This window comes from Amphiura filiformis, chromosome 5 (genome assembly GCF_039555335.1).
Source record: "Amphiura filiformis chromosome 5, Afil_fr2py, whole genome shotgun sequence".
Classification (NCBI taxonomy): Eukaryota; Metazoa; Echinodermata; class Ophiuroidea; order Amphilepidida; family Amphiuridae; genus Amphiura; species Amphiura filiformis.
This window is the reverse complement of record NC_092632.1, coordinates 68290112-68307160: the sequence shown is the minus strand read 5'-3', so window position 1 is coordinate 68307160 and position 17049 is coordinate 68290112. Positions and strand designations below refer to the sequence as shown.

Here is a 17049-nt window from a genome sequence, read left to right as displayed (position 1 = left end):
TTCCCTTATATATGTGATAAGTTCATCTCAATTTGGTGTGACGATCTGAACTGGTAGCACTAGCAGTTATTTTTTGCAATCTGTTTTCATTCCGGTTCTTGGCGAATCTTCGCTCTTCGTGCTTTACTGTAACATTCCCTATGCATATCGTGAATGGCTTGGCCTATCCCAAATCACCCCGGCCAGCACTTTTCCCATTTTTAAATCCACACACTTTATTATTGATTTGATCATGATATTTCCTTCATGTTATTCTTATTTTATTGAAGATATTTTTCATGTAAAGTAAGTTGACAATGACTGAATTCGTGCATTGGCCCGATGCATGCCACAGTAATACACGGACATTGTGTTTACAATCAAACCCGGAAGTAACTGTGTGTCCCCATGCTGGCGTCATCATCGAAAAGCGCCCAATTTGACGATTTCGTTTTGTAATTTAGGGGTGCCAATATCCAATCTTTGCATGGAGATTATGTCTGCCCTGGTGCGTTAGGCAAATAAAAAATATTCTTTTCTGCTTCCTGGCATCATAAGCTTTCCATTGATATATAACTTTATTTTCAATGAGGTTCACCTTTAAAAGTATGCCTTGTCTTTCTTTGTTTTGTTTTGTTATATATTGTCTTACATGTACTCTTTCTAAAGCTGACGACAATGCACAAGTGTGTTCAGTATAAAGGATGGCACATATTTCATACCGTATTTCGACAAATAGTCGCCCCCCCTCAAATAAACGCCCCCACCACTTTTTTCAACCAAGATGTTTCAAAAATGCCGATATTTCCATGGTATCTTGTGTAGTAAGCTTACCAAGTTGTGCACATGGTCCATAATAGCGTCAATAATTGGCGAAAATCTGGATCAGAAACCCGGAAGTGAGCCAGAAGTCAGTGTTTCTAGTTCATAGTTCGTCATTTTAGCGTGTGTTTTAGTTTACCTAATGATTTTAACGGGAATTATCGTTCTAAAATTGACCTTGAATAAACGCCCCCTTGGGAAAATGTAACACCCGGAGGCGTTTATTTGACGTAAATCTGGTATGTCATTTTGTCTGTTGTGAATCAATGAGAAAGTACTTCTTTTACTGTGTGTTTATTTGTCTGTTGTGGTCTGCAGATCTTGGTTATGCTGGTTTCATACTTTCTGCTGCTTGCCGCTGAGCGGCGTGACGCTTCATCATGACGCTTAGACTTGCCTGCAAGCGGAACAGCACACCACTGAACGGCAGTGGCATGACTCTGAAAGCCACTGTTGTCGCTCAGCATTGCTCCAAAATTGTATTTTGTTCTCATATGTCAGAGCGGCACCGCTTTGAGTTGACTTGAATTCAACTCCCAGCGATGCTGGTGATTTGGCATAACGGTGGAGTGATCGATATATTGGCTTGCCACTGGTCACCGCTAGCGTTTCTGGTGCGACTGCGCAGTGAAGCAAAATCATCTTCAAAGCGGCAAGCGGTCGGAAAATATGTAACCAGCATTAAAGTAATGTCCTTATAGATTGAATACAAGAACATGAAGCATATTGGGAAAGAATACCTCATTCATTTCATCATGCTCTTGTTGTTTCAATGTTTATATAAATATTTTACCAATCTTGCATGATTATCCATCAGGTTCAACCAGTACTACAATGAAGCCGTAGCTCAAGTGAAACATTCCACAGATGTTGCCACAAAGAGACTTCTGACGGAGCTGGAGACAGGAGGCAATGTACGATTTGAAGACGGCAATTCAAATGATGTGTGGTAAGTAGGAGATGTTCACAAACACTTTGTAGCAATGAATTTTAAATGCTAAATCTGAACAAATATATTTATTATTCATTGGGTATCAGGCTGAACAGAATATGAATATTAACCCCCTGAGCACTACATGCCAATCTACAAGCCAATTGCATGATATCGTCATTGGAATCACCAATCAGAATAAAGATTTGTTTCGGTGGTGAAATTATTCTAAAGATGTTGCTGATTGGTCCAATCGATAGTGTAAACTACTTTTTGACCAATAGGCAGGTAGTTATCATGGGTTAATTTACCTTGCATCATTTGGATATCAGACTTGAGGCTCAAAAATCATGACATGAATAAATTGTGTAAATTTTTTTGTTACTTGAGATTGAGAAGAAAAGATTTCTTTCTACTTAAAAAAACTTCTGAACACTTTACATAATAAGCCAAATCGGCATTAAAATTTGCAATGTATCGTGGGACAGTTTTTGCAGTTTTGGGACACTTTGCTTTTTTGAGCGTGCAAAATATTTTTAAAATGTTTTACCAGAATGAAAAAAAAAAAAAAAATAACATGGTTATTTCATAAATTAATTATTTAAAATATTTTCAATAATAACATAGTTACAATAGTAAATTAATGAATAATAATTAAAGCAATTTCCCCAATATGTCAGAGTTCAAAGCGTCCCAAAACTGCTCAGCGAAACCGGAAGTTACAATGCCGATAGGGCTTATAATGATTGTATTTTTGACTATGATTTATTTAAGGTTTACCTCTTGTCATGATCTAATCTTGTCACGATTCTGCGCTGCAGACTACAAGCAGCATGGCATTGTGGGCATTAAGATTCATCGAATCACCAGAGTACACAATAGGATGCTACGTTATAGGTTTGATCACAGGTTGGCGTCGATAACTGATGATGATGAGTCGCCAGCACTCAGCAGGTACGGTCTTTTAAGAATTCAATGATGTAAGTTTTTCTGATTAATCCAGATTTTCGGATTTTTTTCAATGTGAGCAAGTATTCTGGATTTATAACAAATAAAATTGATAAAAGTGCAACAAATGAAAAAAAGGGGGGATGATACCCCATACATATTACCCGATCCCTCGTATTCGTTATAAAAGTTAGATGCTCACTTCCCTCACACCTTTTCTAGATTTGTTTTCAACCACTTCTTGCATGAAGTTTTCTCCTCAAAAGAGTCACAGTATTTCTTTTACTTTTGTATGCTTATTTGTCGGTTTCTCATTTAAATGTAGTGATACAATTAGGGATTCAATCATGTTTCACCGTTGTTCATCGCCGTTTAACAACGATGCGGCCGCGTCGTCTGCGTGGTTTACTTCGCGAGGGCAGCTTTAGCTGCCCGAGCGGTAAACCACGCAGACGCGCCGGACACGAGTTGTTAAACGGTGATGAACAACGGTGAAACAAGATTGAATCCCTTTCAACAACGAAAAGAAGCTAAAGATCGTATAATTCACGATTATTTTAGGAGAAAATGTTAGTTAATCATTGTCACTAAGTCTTACAAGAACTTCGATGATTTCTCTGTTAACATGGTTAATATCAGCAATAAAACTACAGAATAAAACGGCAAAGTTTAGCCGCTACCTGAAAAATACTGAATTCAACGTGTAAGCTTGCATACGCACAAAGGTTCCAGGCATGGCGAATTTTACGCGCTCTCGCAGAACGCAGCATTTCGCGTTCGGCGTATACGCTTACAGTAAAAGTGTGGATTCATCACGGTTTAACAACGGTTGGCTCCTGTACAAAGGTATAGGAGGAGTTGTTGAAACTGAAATGGCAAACATTTCTATTTATTTTATTTCAGAAACACATCATTGAAGAAGCTTCAGGAATATTTGTTCTTCATCTGGGATCCGGAATTACCAGGTGGCGAAAATCAACCCATGAAGATCCTTGAAGAAGGACCGATGGATATAGAAACATATGCGGTATGTATGCTTTAACTGAAATGTACAAAATCACAAGAGGTATAGTCCGTGTACCTTCCTCGAGTCAGTAATTTAGATATTATTTTTTATTGTATCTCTAAAAATGTAATGATGAGAAGTATATAAAAGTATTCATTTTCAGAAAGGAAATGACACAAGGAATTTATCTAGCATAACAGATTCATTCAAAAACAAGCAGTTTTTGAGAAAATCACAAAATTTGATTTCACTTTACTGCCTCGAGGAAGATGTACAGACTATAGCATCAATTTGGCTATTCCATTTAAAGTCCACACTACCCCTGTGGAAGATTTAGCTTAAGTCTTCCACAGAGGGAGTAAAAGTTTTGAATAGAATAGACAGTTGGGTAACTTCTATTTGAAATACTCACTCCAGTTGTGGAAGATATAGGTAAAGCCATAATACAGAGGGAGTATGGGTTTCAAAATGATTAACCCTGACCAATTACATTTGAAAAACATACTCCCCCTGTGGAAGATTTTGGAAATATGTGGATTTTAAATGGAATAGCCCATTAGTAAGGACAGCCAGTATTCAAGCATGTACTGTGTAAGAATTCATCTGAGGTATGACAACACAAACCGGCCTCAATCAACTGAGGCTGTTCACTCAAATCTAGTAGATATTTGCCAAATAAATAATGGATATTTTACAGAACAAATTATGCAATAAATGGAATTAATACCTGCGTCCCAACACTAAGGCCTAAAAAAAAAAATTGTTTGATTGGCGTAACCCGACCTACCCTAAAATTAGGCGCGACCCTAACTTTTTTTATTTATTTTTTGCAAAAAAAAAAAAAAAAAAAAAAATTTAAAAAAGAAAATAAAAATAAATAAATTTTTAAAAAAGAAGGAAAAAAGTTCCAAAGCCTTTATTAAACGAAATTTACAGCTTAAAAAGTTTAAAAAAAAAAAAAAAGAATCGACCTACCCACCCTAAAATTTTTTTTTTATGTTACGCCAATCAAACAATTTTTTTTTTAGGCCTAATTGGCCTCATTCTAACCGTAGTAGTTCCCAATTGGTGTTGGGATGCCGGTATCAATTTATCAATTCCAATTGAGTAAATACTGGGTAATTTGTTTCCACCATTTGTTTAGCAAACATCTACCAGATTTGAGTAGGGCCAGAGTGGGGCAGCCCCACTACAGTGAGAATGGATTGTGTGCTCTCATACCTAAGCAGAATAAACAGATTTCAATACATGTCATTTACCGTATGTATTTCAATGATTCTAGTTTATTTAATTTGTTAAAATCAAACAAAGTAATAAACCAACCAACAAAAATATGAAAGTCAAATACTTACAATTTATGTCAGACCTCTTATGATACTATTTAAGTTGTTTCTTTAGGGTGCAGGATTGTTCACAAGTTTTGACAAAGAGAACTTTTTTACACATGCTAATATTTTTGTAAAACTTATGTCAAATAAATACATTTACATGCTATTGGCTACCTAACTCCCATTTATGAAATTCGTATAATAAGTAAGCCTTTCAAAAATGTTTTCACGTGTGCAGTACTTTGAAGTTGTGTATGTTATTAAGATGGATGCATGAACCTCTTATTTAAGCTCTTTCAAATTCAAACAAATCATTTTATTCCCATTTCTATATTCAGCAACTTGGTCGTTGTGGTGCAGTGCCACTAGCAAACAGTGTTGGGATCAGTGACAAACCCGTATGGCTCATCTAATGAAGAAAGCACAGCAAGAACCCTACTCAGATCCATGTCCATTTAGGAGTGGTCAACTGGTCATATGTAAGGTGTACCTGGGTAAAAGTCTGCCAGCCATGGATGCTAAACTGCCGTAAGTGGAGTGTAGGGATTTGTGGTGTTATATGTGTATTGAGAAAAAGCGTGGGCTTTTCCACTTACAAGTTTCCACTTTCCAAGCATTTGCTATCGGACTCACACATTTTAAGTTTACCCTTTGTGTAAAACAGGATAGGATTAGCTTTGCACAGAAGTCTTACCATTTTACCATTTTAAAATATAAAGGCATTTTGTGCATAATTTTGACAATTTTTTACGAAAACATCAAGTTCACTTTTGACAACCTTGTACGATTTTTGTGACAAGATAACTAAAAAAATAGACAAGCACAAGGTAAACTTCTTGCACTGTCGTTTAGTGCTAGGGAATGTTTTCTCAATATTTAAACAGAATATACACCATTACGTGCAAGTTTTTGTTGAATAGAGTGAAAAAATTGCTGTTTTTACATGTTTTTTTTTACAATATTTCTAAAATTTTGGCAAATTTCCAAAGAATAAAATTACCTTCCCTAATGTTATGGCTCTACTTTATGAAAAGCTAACTGAAAAATCCTACTCAGAACTGATTTTTTTGTATATTGTCACACAAAAATTGGGATAAAAAAAGTGTATTTTTGTTTAAATATGACGTTACCATGTATATGAATCCTGGACTCATTTCCTTTCTAAAAGTGTATAGTTATATTTTTGATTTGATTTGTTCGGGTTTTGACAACCCTGGATAACCCAAGAAAGCCTCTATTGAAGCTTATTTCCATTGGGGTCCATTTGAACACCGGGACGGGTTGGGAACAGTCAGGGGTTAACACCCTACTCTTTTCGAAACCGGCTGCGAGATACATGTACAGGTATGGCTCTCTGTACACGGGACCGACGGCTTAACGTCCCCTCCGAAGGACGGAGTACTTTCATGATTCATTTACCCAATTCTAAATGAACCATGGGGAGAGCGGAAGTCTGAATCTAATCTACAGAAGTTGCCAATTAATTTCAGACTTTTTTTTCCAAGTCAATATCCCAGCAAATCTTCACCCGGGACCTCATGCACTAAAGGCAAGTACCCTAACCATTGCGCCACGCTCTCCCTGGTATACTTTGGACTTTGGACTTAAAAGTCAGAAAAAGGTCTCCCATTACTCTCCCTTTAACTGAGAAAAAAAATTAACCCACAAATGTCACACACATATAACACCTTACCTTTTTGCACCAGTTGTAGTACAACCAAACAATTTTTTTTTGCCTTATTTACTGGCCCAACTTAAAATGCATGCTTAATTACCACAAATGGAGTCTTTACACTAGTCTAACTCTTGAATATCTTATATAGCAAGCTAGGAGATACCACATTCTAGGACTCGTAATGATCGACTTACTTGTTAGTCTTGACTGGATCAGTAGCTGTAGTTCACTGGTCCACCGTCATTTCAAATAGTCCAGATATTATTGATATATTTTTACAAATTGCTTGATAATTCAAGTTTTATTAAGGGATCTGGAATGAAGCGTTTCGACAGTATTTTTGTGGGACATGAGAGCACATCAGACATATCGAATTGCATTCTGAATACAAAGAATGTCTTTCTGATATCAAATAATTTTCATTTTTTGATATTCACGAAATAATACAAATTATTAAAATTTGATATTTTTCACATTTTTTGATATATAACAGTCCTCGAAGTAAATTTTATAAATCTAATGATATATTCTTAAAATGTATATAGCTGGGAGGAAAAGCCGAAGATCAATTGAAAATTTTAACCTTTCATATTGAAGATATGGATTTTTGGTGTTTTGGGAAAAAAAATCCATATCTTCAATACGAAAGGTCAAAATTTTCAATTGATCATCGACTTTTCATCGCACCTACATACACTTTAAGAATAAATCATCAGATTTATAAAGTTTACTTTGAGTACTGTTAAATATCAAAATATCAATTTTAATCATTTGCCATAAAATGTGTATTACATTGCGAATTTCAAAAATCAAAATTATTTGATATCAGAAGGACATTCTTAAGTATTCAAAATGCAGTTTGATATGTCTGATGTGCTCTAATGTCCCACAATAAATACTGTCCAAACGTTCATACCCCATCCCTTAAAATATGCATTTTATTGATATTTAGAGAGGTCATATTTATAGCTGGACACAGGCATGCATCTAACATCCATGATGCAACTCGCCTAGCCATAATAACTCACCGTTTCCAACTAGCAAGTGCCATATCCAAACCTGACACTTGGGTGATCAAAAAGAGAGTTATAAATTTGGAAACTTCTAGGACAAATTAAGACTCTGATTTTGCAATTTTTGTTTTGTTCTCCCCTAGAATCAAGAGACAGTATTATCCCAATGCAGATTCAGTCTTCCGACCCAAGCAGTATAATTTGTCAGACAAGGAAAAGGACCCAGTGTGCGAGTGTGTGGCCAGACAATGCGAATGGTTCGTCTTTGATCATGAGTTAGTACTGCCTGAGTATGTCGTTGACTTTGAGTATGTTACTAAGGTAAGTCAAGGAATATTTTCCTTGTACACCAGATATTAAAAGGGCATTTCGTAATCCCCCCCACTTTTCTCAAAAAAAGTTGAGATTTTTATACCACTGGAAACCTCTGGCTACATAATGTCTTGCAAATTGATTCGTTTAGCAAAAATATCGGCAAATTTGAATTTCGTTCTGGTGCACCAGAACGAAATTACAACAGTGGCCTACGGAGCATTGTAATACACTAAATCATGCATAACTCGCAAACCCAAAATCTGAATCAACTGAAATTTTGAGAATAAGCTTTTTTGTGGATATCTACTAAAATGTCATAAAAAGAGAATGCTAGGATCACAAAATCCTCCTTTTAAAGGACAATTGTGATGGGCTAAACCAGAATACTCTAAAATACATCAAAATTTGCATTTTGGTATTTCAATTTACTCTGCAAAATGCAGATGGACTACTTTAAACGTTCGCCTAATGGCGCTATGGGCTCCCTTGACATAACTGGAATTTAAGACACAAACTAAAAGTGCCCTCCCATAAAAATCCCACCATCAAAATTTAAGGGCACGTACCCTTAATTCTTGTTAGGATTTTTAGAGGAGGGAGCTCTCTATTTGTACATGAAATTTACCCCAAGTCAAAGGAGCTCAGGTGCGCCATTAGGCAAACATTTACGTAATTCCATTTAAAATCCACAATATCCTGTGGAAGATTTTAGAAGTATCTTCCACAGGGGGAGTATGTTTTCAAATGTAATTGGTCAGGGTTAATCATTTTGAAACCCTGTATTATGGCTTTACCTATATTTTCCACAACTGGAGTATTTCAAATGGAAGTTACCCAATTGTCTATTCCATTCAAAACTCATACTCCCTTTGTAGAAAAAATTTTCCACAGGGGTGACTGACTGAAAAAGGGACGGCATACCTTGATGGTGATTTTCCGTACATGCAATTCGGGATCAACTCCATGACCTATTGTAGCTTGATACCAATGATGGAAGTTCACAGAAAGAAGAATTTTTACATTAGTACTTGAAAATGAACCAGACATTACTGTGATTATTGATCCATCTTTATTTGTACAGGAGAAGCCTCCTTCGCCATTTCTTGCCTTAGATGACATGAAACCAGGAGAGAGAAAGAGAAATCTTGTTAGGGCATATGATCCAAAAGATGATGATGATGTGCTGAAAATGGATCCAGAAATTCAGCCTAGACCTAGGTGAGTGGCTTATCCTTGATGTTGAACATGGATATTGTTTAAAAAAATAAATAAATAAATAAATGTCGACATTTATATAGCGTCTTTAATATGTACCAAAGGGCTGTACATTTATTCCGCTGTCATTAGAATATGTCAGCTGCCATACAATGCCCAAGGCATGCTCATAGGCCTACCTTTGGGCGGCGCTCAATGCATGGACTTTATTCCTAACAGAGAAGAGAGAGGCAATTGAGGTAAAGCGCCTTGCCCAAGTGCACAACACGATGGCACAGATGGTCGTGAAATTTTACATTTCTTAAATTTTTGACTTTTTAAAACAAAATTTGAGACTTGTCGAGACACCCGAGAGAGAGAGAGAGAGAGAGTTTTTTTTTATCTCTCGACAGCCATAGTGTTACTGTCTATGATTTATTAACAAATTTCAGTTCACAAAACAAAAGATGGCTGATTTTATGATAATTTTTTTTAAACACCAAAAAGGACAAAACAAAACGAACACAAACACCACAAAACAACAAAGACACAGACAAAAGGACAAGTTTCCCATGTTATTTTCATCAGGTGTAGAGTGAGAAAAAAAGGTTTAAAAATGAGGAAGTGAAAGTAAAAAAAGATTGGCAGGCAAAGTGACCTTAATCCTCATTAAGGTCAAATGTAAATTTCTTAAAATGTTTGCCCAATTTACCTTGACCTTCAGCAATCCTATATTCTGTATTAAAGCCATATTATAACATTTTTTTAAAAATAGATTAGTATTAATTTTCAATAAAATATTAGCATTTACTGTCAGATATGTCCCTTTAATTTTGAGCCGAACAAGTGAGGTAAAGCAAAGAAAATCGGAATTTACAACTAGCGCCAATGCATGTCACGCCGGCGTCTGCAGTTGTAATATGGTACGACCCTCTGGCGTGTGTGTGTGTGTCCTGCACGCCGTGTACGTAGTACTGTGTTGACATCGCATACGCTCTCGACTAATATTTCTATCGTAATAATAAAACGCTGATTCAGGCGGTTTATTCAAAATCTCGGATTTTGACAAAACTACAGCACCTAAAGTTTTGATTTTTGCAGAGAATCTTTGTTTAGTAAAGTACATTACAATCGTGTAAAAACCTGAATTAAAAATTTTTTTGAGGGCGTTCTCCTCAGCAAATGTTATAATATGGCTTTAAGTTTCAATCTCACAAAGTTCCTAAAAGCTTGGCAATTGGGAGAAGTCTTTTGAAATTTACATCTATAAATATAAAACTTCAAACATAATACAAGAAAATTGATTACAATTCTGTGCTCAGAGTCATTAACATTAATCCCAAACATTTTTGGTAGTTAGAAATTGTAATATTATCTCCAGTTTTGCTTTCAATAAATTGGGTCAGACTGTTCCACAAGCATTTGATTTTATCACAATCACAAAATAAATGAACCAAAGATTCCTCAGAATTATTACAAAAACCACAAAGTGGGGAATCAATTCTACCAATTTTATGAAGGAACTTGTTTGTGCAAATTGCTCTGTGAAACACAATAAAAAAAAAAGCCCTAAGTTGAGTTTCAATACTGCAAGAAAAGTTATTATTATGAACTTCATTCCAATCCGTATCCTGATCCATATTTAAAGCATCAGTCCAAAAGCTCTCAGTTTTGGCAGGTCCGTCCTGTGTTTTCAAAATAGTGTATGAATGGTAATTTTGCCATTTTCAAATAAGCTTTCAACGATCTTATCAAAAATACTTTCTTGAACATTAGGGGGGGTTATAAAACCAGAGAGAGAGTTAATAGATGAATTCAAATGTTATTAACATTTCATATATTTTATATAGGTGTAAATATGTCTGTTGAAGAAATCTGTCAAGTACTATGTATGAACCAATTGGAAATGGATTGTATTGAGAAGGTTACCATGTTGATTTGATATGATACTGATTATACCCACAGATTAGTAGCTCTAACAGAGGACCTCTTGTTAAAGTTTGGCAAAGCACCAACTCTGTCCACCATCAAAGTTCTCAATCTCCATGGCAATGGTTTGACCAAACTGAAAAACATAGGATCACTGACATCATTACAGAGACTGACTGTCAGTTTCAATGATTTGTCCAAGCTAGATGACATCGGACACATGGTATGTGAGTTATACTGATTAGGTATTGATTTATTTATAAGTTTGACCACAATGAGCCTAATTAATTAGTTGCGGGACAAAACCTACCTTTCCTTGAACCTTTGTGGGCGTTGTCTGACATGGCAATCAATTTAGTACTGGAATGGAATGGAGTATTTGACGGATTCTTTGGTGACATTTGGTAATAATTGCATAACAGAATTTTTGTCAAGTATGATTTTTTTATCGACGATTATCAAATCTCAAGATCCGACGTCAACAAGTATCAGTTGTCGACAAAGCAATACACCAATAAAGTCAAAATATTAAGTTCAGAGACCACATTATGCGTCGTTTATTTTATTAAAATATTACTATTAACTATACATAATCAAACCAGTAACTTACCACTACAAAGAAATCTATTATTCCACCATATCATTGTCATCTTGTGCTCAATGATTACTTTTTTTTTATACCTAGAATTTATTCCATGGCAAAAATTTTAATGACTAGTTTTTTGTTGACAATTGGTCCATGCTTGTCAACAATCAGGAAAATTGCTTTGTTGACAATATTGTAAAATATTCTAAAAGCTTTGGTCTTATCTTTGTAATTTCTAGCAACAACTGGAATATGTGGATGCCAGCTTCAACAAGCTATACACACTGGATGGTTTAAGAGTAAGTAACAATTGAATTTTCTTGTCACGGTGCCGCAGGGCTATGAGCTTGGCATGGTGTCACAGGGCTATGAGCTTGACACGGTGCCACAGGGCTATAAGCTTTAACTCATGATCAGAAGGTAGCAGGTTTGAACCATATACTTATACACATAGACAAGGTCCTTTACATCTGTTAACTCTCTACACCCAGTTGTATAAATGGGTGCCGGCATGTAGTACTTGGAATGTAAATACAAACTCATTGCATAGGAAGAGTGGTGAACACCCTACAATGATTCAGGGGAGTCTGGCCCAAATGCTGAGGTTGGGCACCTCTGCATGTAACCATTGCAGCGGTACCACCTTTACCTTTTTAAGTTACGTTTGTCTTGCTAATGTTTTGTTTAGGGAACTTGATCTGTGTGTAAAATCCACTTTTGGTGAACATCTAAGTTAGTTCTCATTAAAGGAAGGTGACCTGATATATTTGGAAAATCAAATTCTTTAAAACTTGTGTATAACATAAAATTTTATCCTTTGCAAACATTCATGCAAAAAGAACACACACATTTTCCTTGTAAATGTGACTAATTCCTTATAGAATAACTGACATATATACAGTGTGATACTGGTAGGTCGACAGTGTTTTTATTAATGATAATCATCATGATCATGTAATAAATTGATATCAAATGAGAGATTCTAATTTTCTCATTGAAATTAGGAGTTCCAAATCAGTGTATTTCTGAAGATATCATCAAAAAACTGTTGACATGGTTGAATTAGTCTCAAACGTGGTATACCACAGTAAAGGCTAGTTCAGCAGTTTTTTGATGATTTCTCCGGAAATATACCGATTTGAAAAGCCTAATTTCAATTATGTTAATGAGAAAAATATGAGCTTTCACCTGATACCAAAATCTGCATTTTGATGGGTTGAGGCTGTCAATCAGGTTACCCACCTTTAAACGTCACCAAATAAACTACTATAGTTTGATCAGCTTGTAATAGGCGGGAAATGGTAGGCTTTAACCACTAAAGTAGACCCACGTTAAGAGTACTATTAGTTGACCTGTCTGGTCTATCTTATGTGTGTTAAAGAAAGTAGACAAAGTATAGGACTTGAATTAATAATTTGAGATGCTTCTGGCGAGATTTCACAAGACAATTCTCAAAATAAAATATTTTGATATTAATCCACGATGTTATAAGGCCCGCCGATTTAATACTAGCTAATCAAAATATACCAGGTTGCAAATAACGGGTATTTTTTAATCTAAGCAAAGAAAACATTCTCACTGATTTCATCCTGTTTAGTGTAGTCATCCTCTTATTTCTTTTATTGGTGCAGGGTATGACCAAATTGAAGACCCTAGATTTGAGCTGGAATGATTTTACCAACACAAGAGATGATTTATCCATCTTGAGAAAGCATTCACCAAGTCTGACGTGCCTGGATTTGAGGCATAACAATTGGCAGAAGGTAAGCCAAACAGGACGAGTTGGTGGCAGCAGTGGTGGCACTATGGGGGGGGGGCATTTCTTCCCCACCCCACCCCCAATATTTTTCTTGCCCCCCCCCCCCAGTAAAAAACCCAAACTACAAAAATGTCCATTTTTTGCGGCAAGTTTTCACAAAATTGGTTGATTTTGCCCCTGAAATTACTATGCCCCCAATCCCCCCCAAAAAAAAAAAAAATCACTGGACCCTGGGTGGCAGGCCAACAATGATAGAGTGAGGGTGAGCTGGTGGATTGGTTGGAGTAGTGAGAGCATTGCTCAAGTATCACCTACCTGAATATAGGTATAAAAATCAAATGACAAAATATGTGTCAGGTCTGTTAGTGTGGTTGGTAAGTGATGCTGTAAATAAGCATCACCAATGGTAGTCCTAATATAATAGTGTTCAAATCTGAAGTAGTTATACCTCATTATTGAAATATCATCAGCCTGCTAGCGCTTTTTGCCTAAGTCATTTTTTCTAATTTTGAGAACAAAGTACAAAATATGGTTCATTCAAGCATGCATTTAAACATATTTATTCACCAATCTTTGCATAAGAACAAATGATAATGATACAAATGAAAGGGAATAATCCGAAATAATTAGGGTGATTACGCAACTGATGCATGCTTGAACCACATTTTGTCTCTTTGTTCTCAAAATTACAAAAAAATGACTTAGGCAATTAGCGTAGCACAGTGTCGACACCCTATATTATAAATATAAACTTAATACTCTGTTGGTGAGTGACGGGCGAGTGGTATTTCACCGAACGAAAGAAAAGGAGTTCTATCTGATTGGCTAGCAATCAATCGCTGGATTGCTCAGTGGTGAACTACAAACTGAAAATGGAGCGATGTATTCGATTGAAATCAATATTCTATTATTGACGCAGATAAAGAAAGTGGCATTGTGTGTATTGTATGACTTGTGATTTAAATTTCTAATACATGTGTTCCTTTATAGAATGGAATTCTCAAACAGTTGAATATATCACTATTTTTATTTTGAAGATCAAAATTGTTACTTATAAAATGCAGTAAAATATATCCACAGCAAAATACCGGTCCCCGCTAATTAGTGTATTTAATTCCCAGTTAGTGTATTAAAAATAAAACCTGGGATTTACCTGACAACAAATCAAATTTTTTTGTAATAGAAATATCATATGGGATACTGATCATGCGCAAATCGTAAAAACATAGAATAGAAACTGTGTGGCAGGCTCTGTTTAATCTCATATCGTGTGTAAAATGGTATGCTTAGCCTGAGTCGCTCGGCCTATCTCGAACAAAATCGCCATACATAGCTGTTGAAAAACAAGAGGATTCATCATACTATCACGGCAATTGTTGACACAAAGATATAGGGATGATGACGGACGCTGTGCGTAGTAGGCTGACGATATGTAGTCCAACTGCTCTTAATCGGCTATGATGAGACTACACTTGCTGGTAGAGAAGAATAGCACTTGCTTACATTTTGAGAGTGCACACAGTGTAAACACGGAAGTGGGGTTCTGATTGGCTAATTCAATCGTCTCGCAATCATAACAACAGATCAGTAATCTGGTTGGCCGATTACGCGTCAAAGCGTTGGTTGACGCAGAGCAGCGCTCATAAAGGGAACTCAAAGCTGTGCGTATATCGCTCAATAATGGGGCACTTGGGTCAATCAGAGCAATAGAGTGCCATTTTCTGAAAGTCGGTGTAATCGATGAATGGCCTATAAAGGAACAAATTGGGATGAAGAAGAAGTGTAATTTTGCAGTGATTGACAAAGTGCTAAAATTGGGCAAACATGAACATTGTGAATAAGGGGTTATATAACACCAATAGATACTATATAGGCCTATGCTCTTCATAGCGCAGTATATAACAAAGAATTAGACTTCAAATGATTTAAAGCATATAAATAAAGGTATAAAAGTTTAAGATGCATGTGCTCTTCAAAGGCTACTTATCTGGATATAGAGGTCTTTATGAAAGATGTTGAAACATGTACACATGTTAAATTCTCTGCATATTGTGTAGAAATTTAATAAGGATGTATTTACATAATATATTTCAAATATATATCACATATGTGACCGGCTCCTACAAAACCCTGAACAAGTCGGCAGGCATGTTTTTGAGTTATAGGCCTTTAAAGATGACAAAATCAAATTTTGGAATTTTCAACTTCACTGTATTTGACCTTGGGACTGAGCGGACTTTGAAATCCTTGAAAGTGCTTATTAAAAATAGGTTTATTTAATCAATAATTGACAGTTGAAATATGATAACCCCTATTCAATCTTGTGTAAAGCAGGCAACTAATGAGCCAGAATCACTCAGAATAGCCATTCAGCAAAGATATCAAGTTATATCAAATTATCCATATCTTGAAAAGTATTGATGTTATGTATATAATTTTGGTATATTTTTGTCAGAACAGGTCACATATTCTTTCTCTTTTGTCTTACAGCCTGAAGGTCTGAGACTGCGAGCTATTGGTCGTCTCAAATCCCTCTCTACCCTTGACGGTCAGCCTGTAACTGAAAGTGAAGCAACAGCAGCCTTACGTATGGCAGCCGGTTCACGTATCTCCCAGGTGTCTTTATTAGCGCACACAAGAACAGACACGATCAGACCCAGAAGTTTGAATCTTGCATCGTGCGCTCAGTTGCTTACTCAGATTAGCCGTAACAAGCCAGATAGACTCAGTGAGAATGATAGCCAGTGGTATAGCAAAGTAAGCTTAGATTTGTTGAGGTATTCCCAGGTTATAAGAATGAGAAAGGTATAGACCACTTGACATCATTGTTTATCATCAACGGCGGGGGGACTGGTCTATCGATATGCTTGAACGAACCGCTACACTGTTCAATGGCTTTCTTGTACTATATGAAATGTGGTGGGCGATTTAAAATGCATGCGTCCTGAGCAAACTATGATGCGTACGCACACTGCAGGGCAAAGAATAATGTAAATTGCCATAATTCGCGCTCATACTGCCGGGCAATGGCGTCACATGTCAAGTGGTCTATAGATACTGCTTTAAGATTATACTTTCATGAAATTTGAAAGCGAAACTACAATAACAAAAGACAATGTGTAAAATTAAACATTTATTAACTTAAGTTAACCCCAGGTACTACAAAATACTACTTGGTATATGCACTGTGCGTGTAGATGTGATGACGCAATCACCCTAAGTGATATATAGGCACGCTTTCAGCTAGCTGAAGACCTGTAGCTAAGTGTCGCCGACCTAGTGGCTTGGCATGTGAGGGGTGTCAGGTTCGAATTCCACCCAATCTCTTTTTATTCCTTCCTTCTTTCCCTTCCATTCGCCAAAAAGCCCTTGGGCCGTTGGGGTTAGTTGACCACTATCGAAACTCAATATAGGCTTAATTAACCCTAACAGTCCCAGGTACTACAAAATACTACTTGATATATGAACTGGGCGTGCATGCATCCCACATGATGTGATGACGCAATCACCCTAAGTGATATATAGGCACGGTTTCCTAAGACCCATGGCTAAGTGTCGCCGACC

At 36.3% G+C, this 17049-nt stretch overlaps 1 protein-coding gene across 1 annotated transcript in view; it reads left to right on the top strand.

Annotated features, from left to right (window-relative positions):
- The window catches only part of LOC140153605 (leucine-rich repeat-containing protein 9-like), a 56835-nt gene that overhangs the window by 15623 nt on the left and 24163 nt on the right, over window positions 1-17049 (top strand). The window contains 11 exon segments of the mRNA XM_072176391.1: window positions 1619-1750; window positions 2507-2686; window positions 3584-3707; window positions 5353-5410; window positions 5413-5542; window positions 7846-8023; window positions 9099-9235; window positions 11177-11363; window positions 11966-12025; window positions 13358-13489; window positions 15976-16242. Of these exon segments, the coding sequence (XP_072032492.1) occupies window positions 1619-1750; window positions 2507-2686; window positions 3584-3707; window positions 5353-5410; window positions 5413-5542; window positions 7846-8023; window positions 9099-9235; window positions 11177-11363; window positions 11966-12025; window positions 13358-13489; window positions 15976-16242 (1585 nt within the window).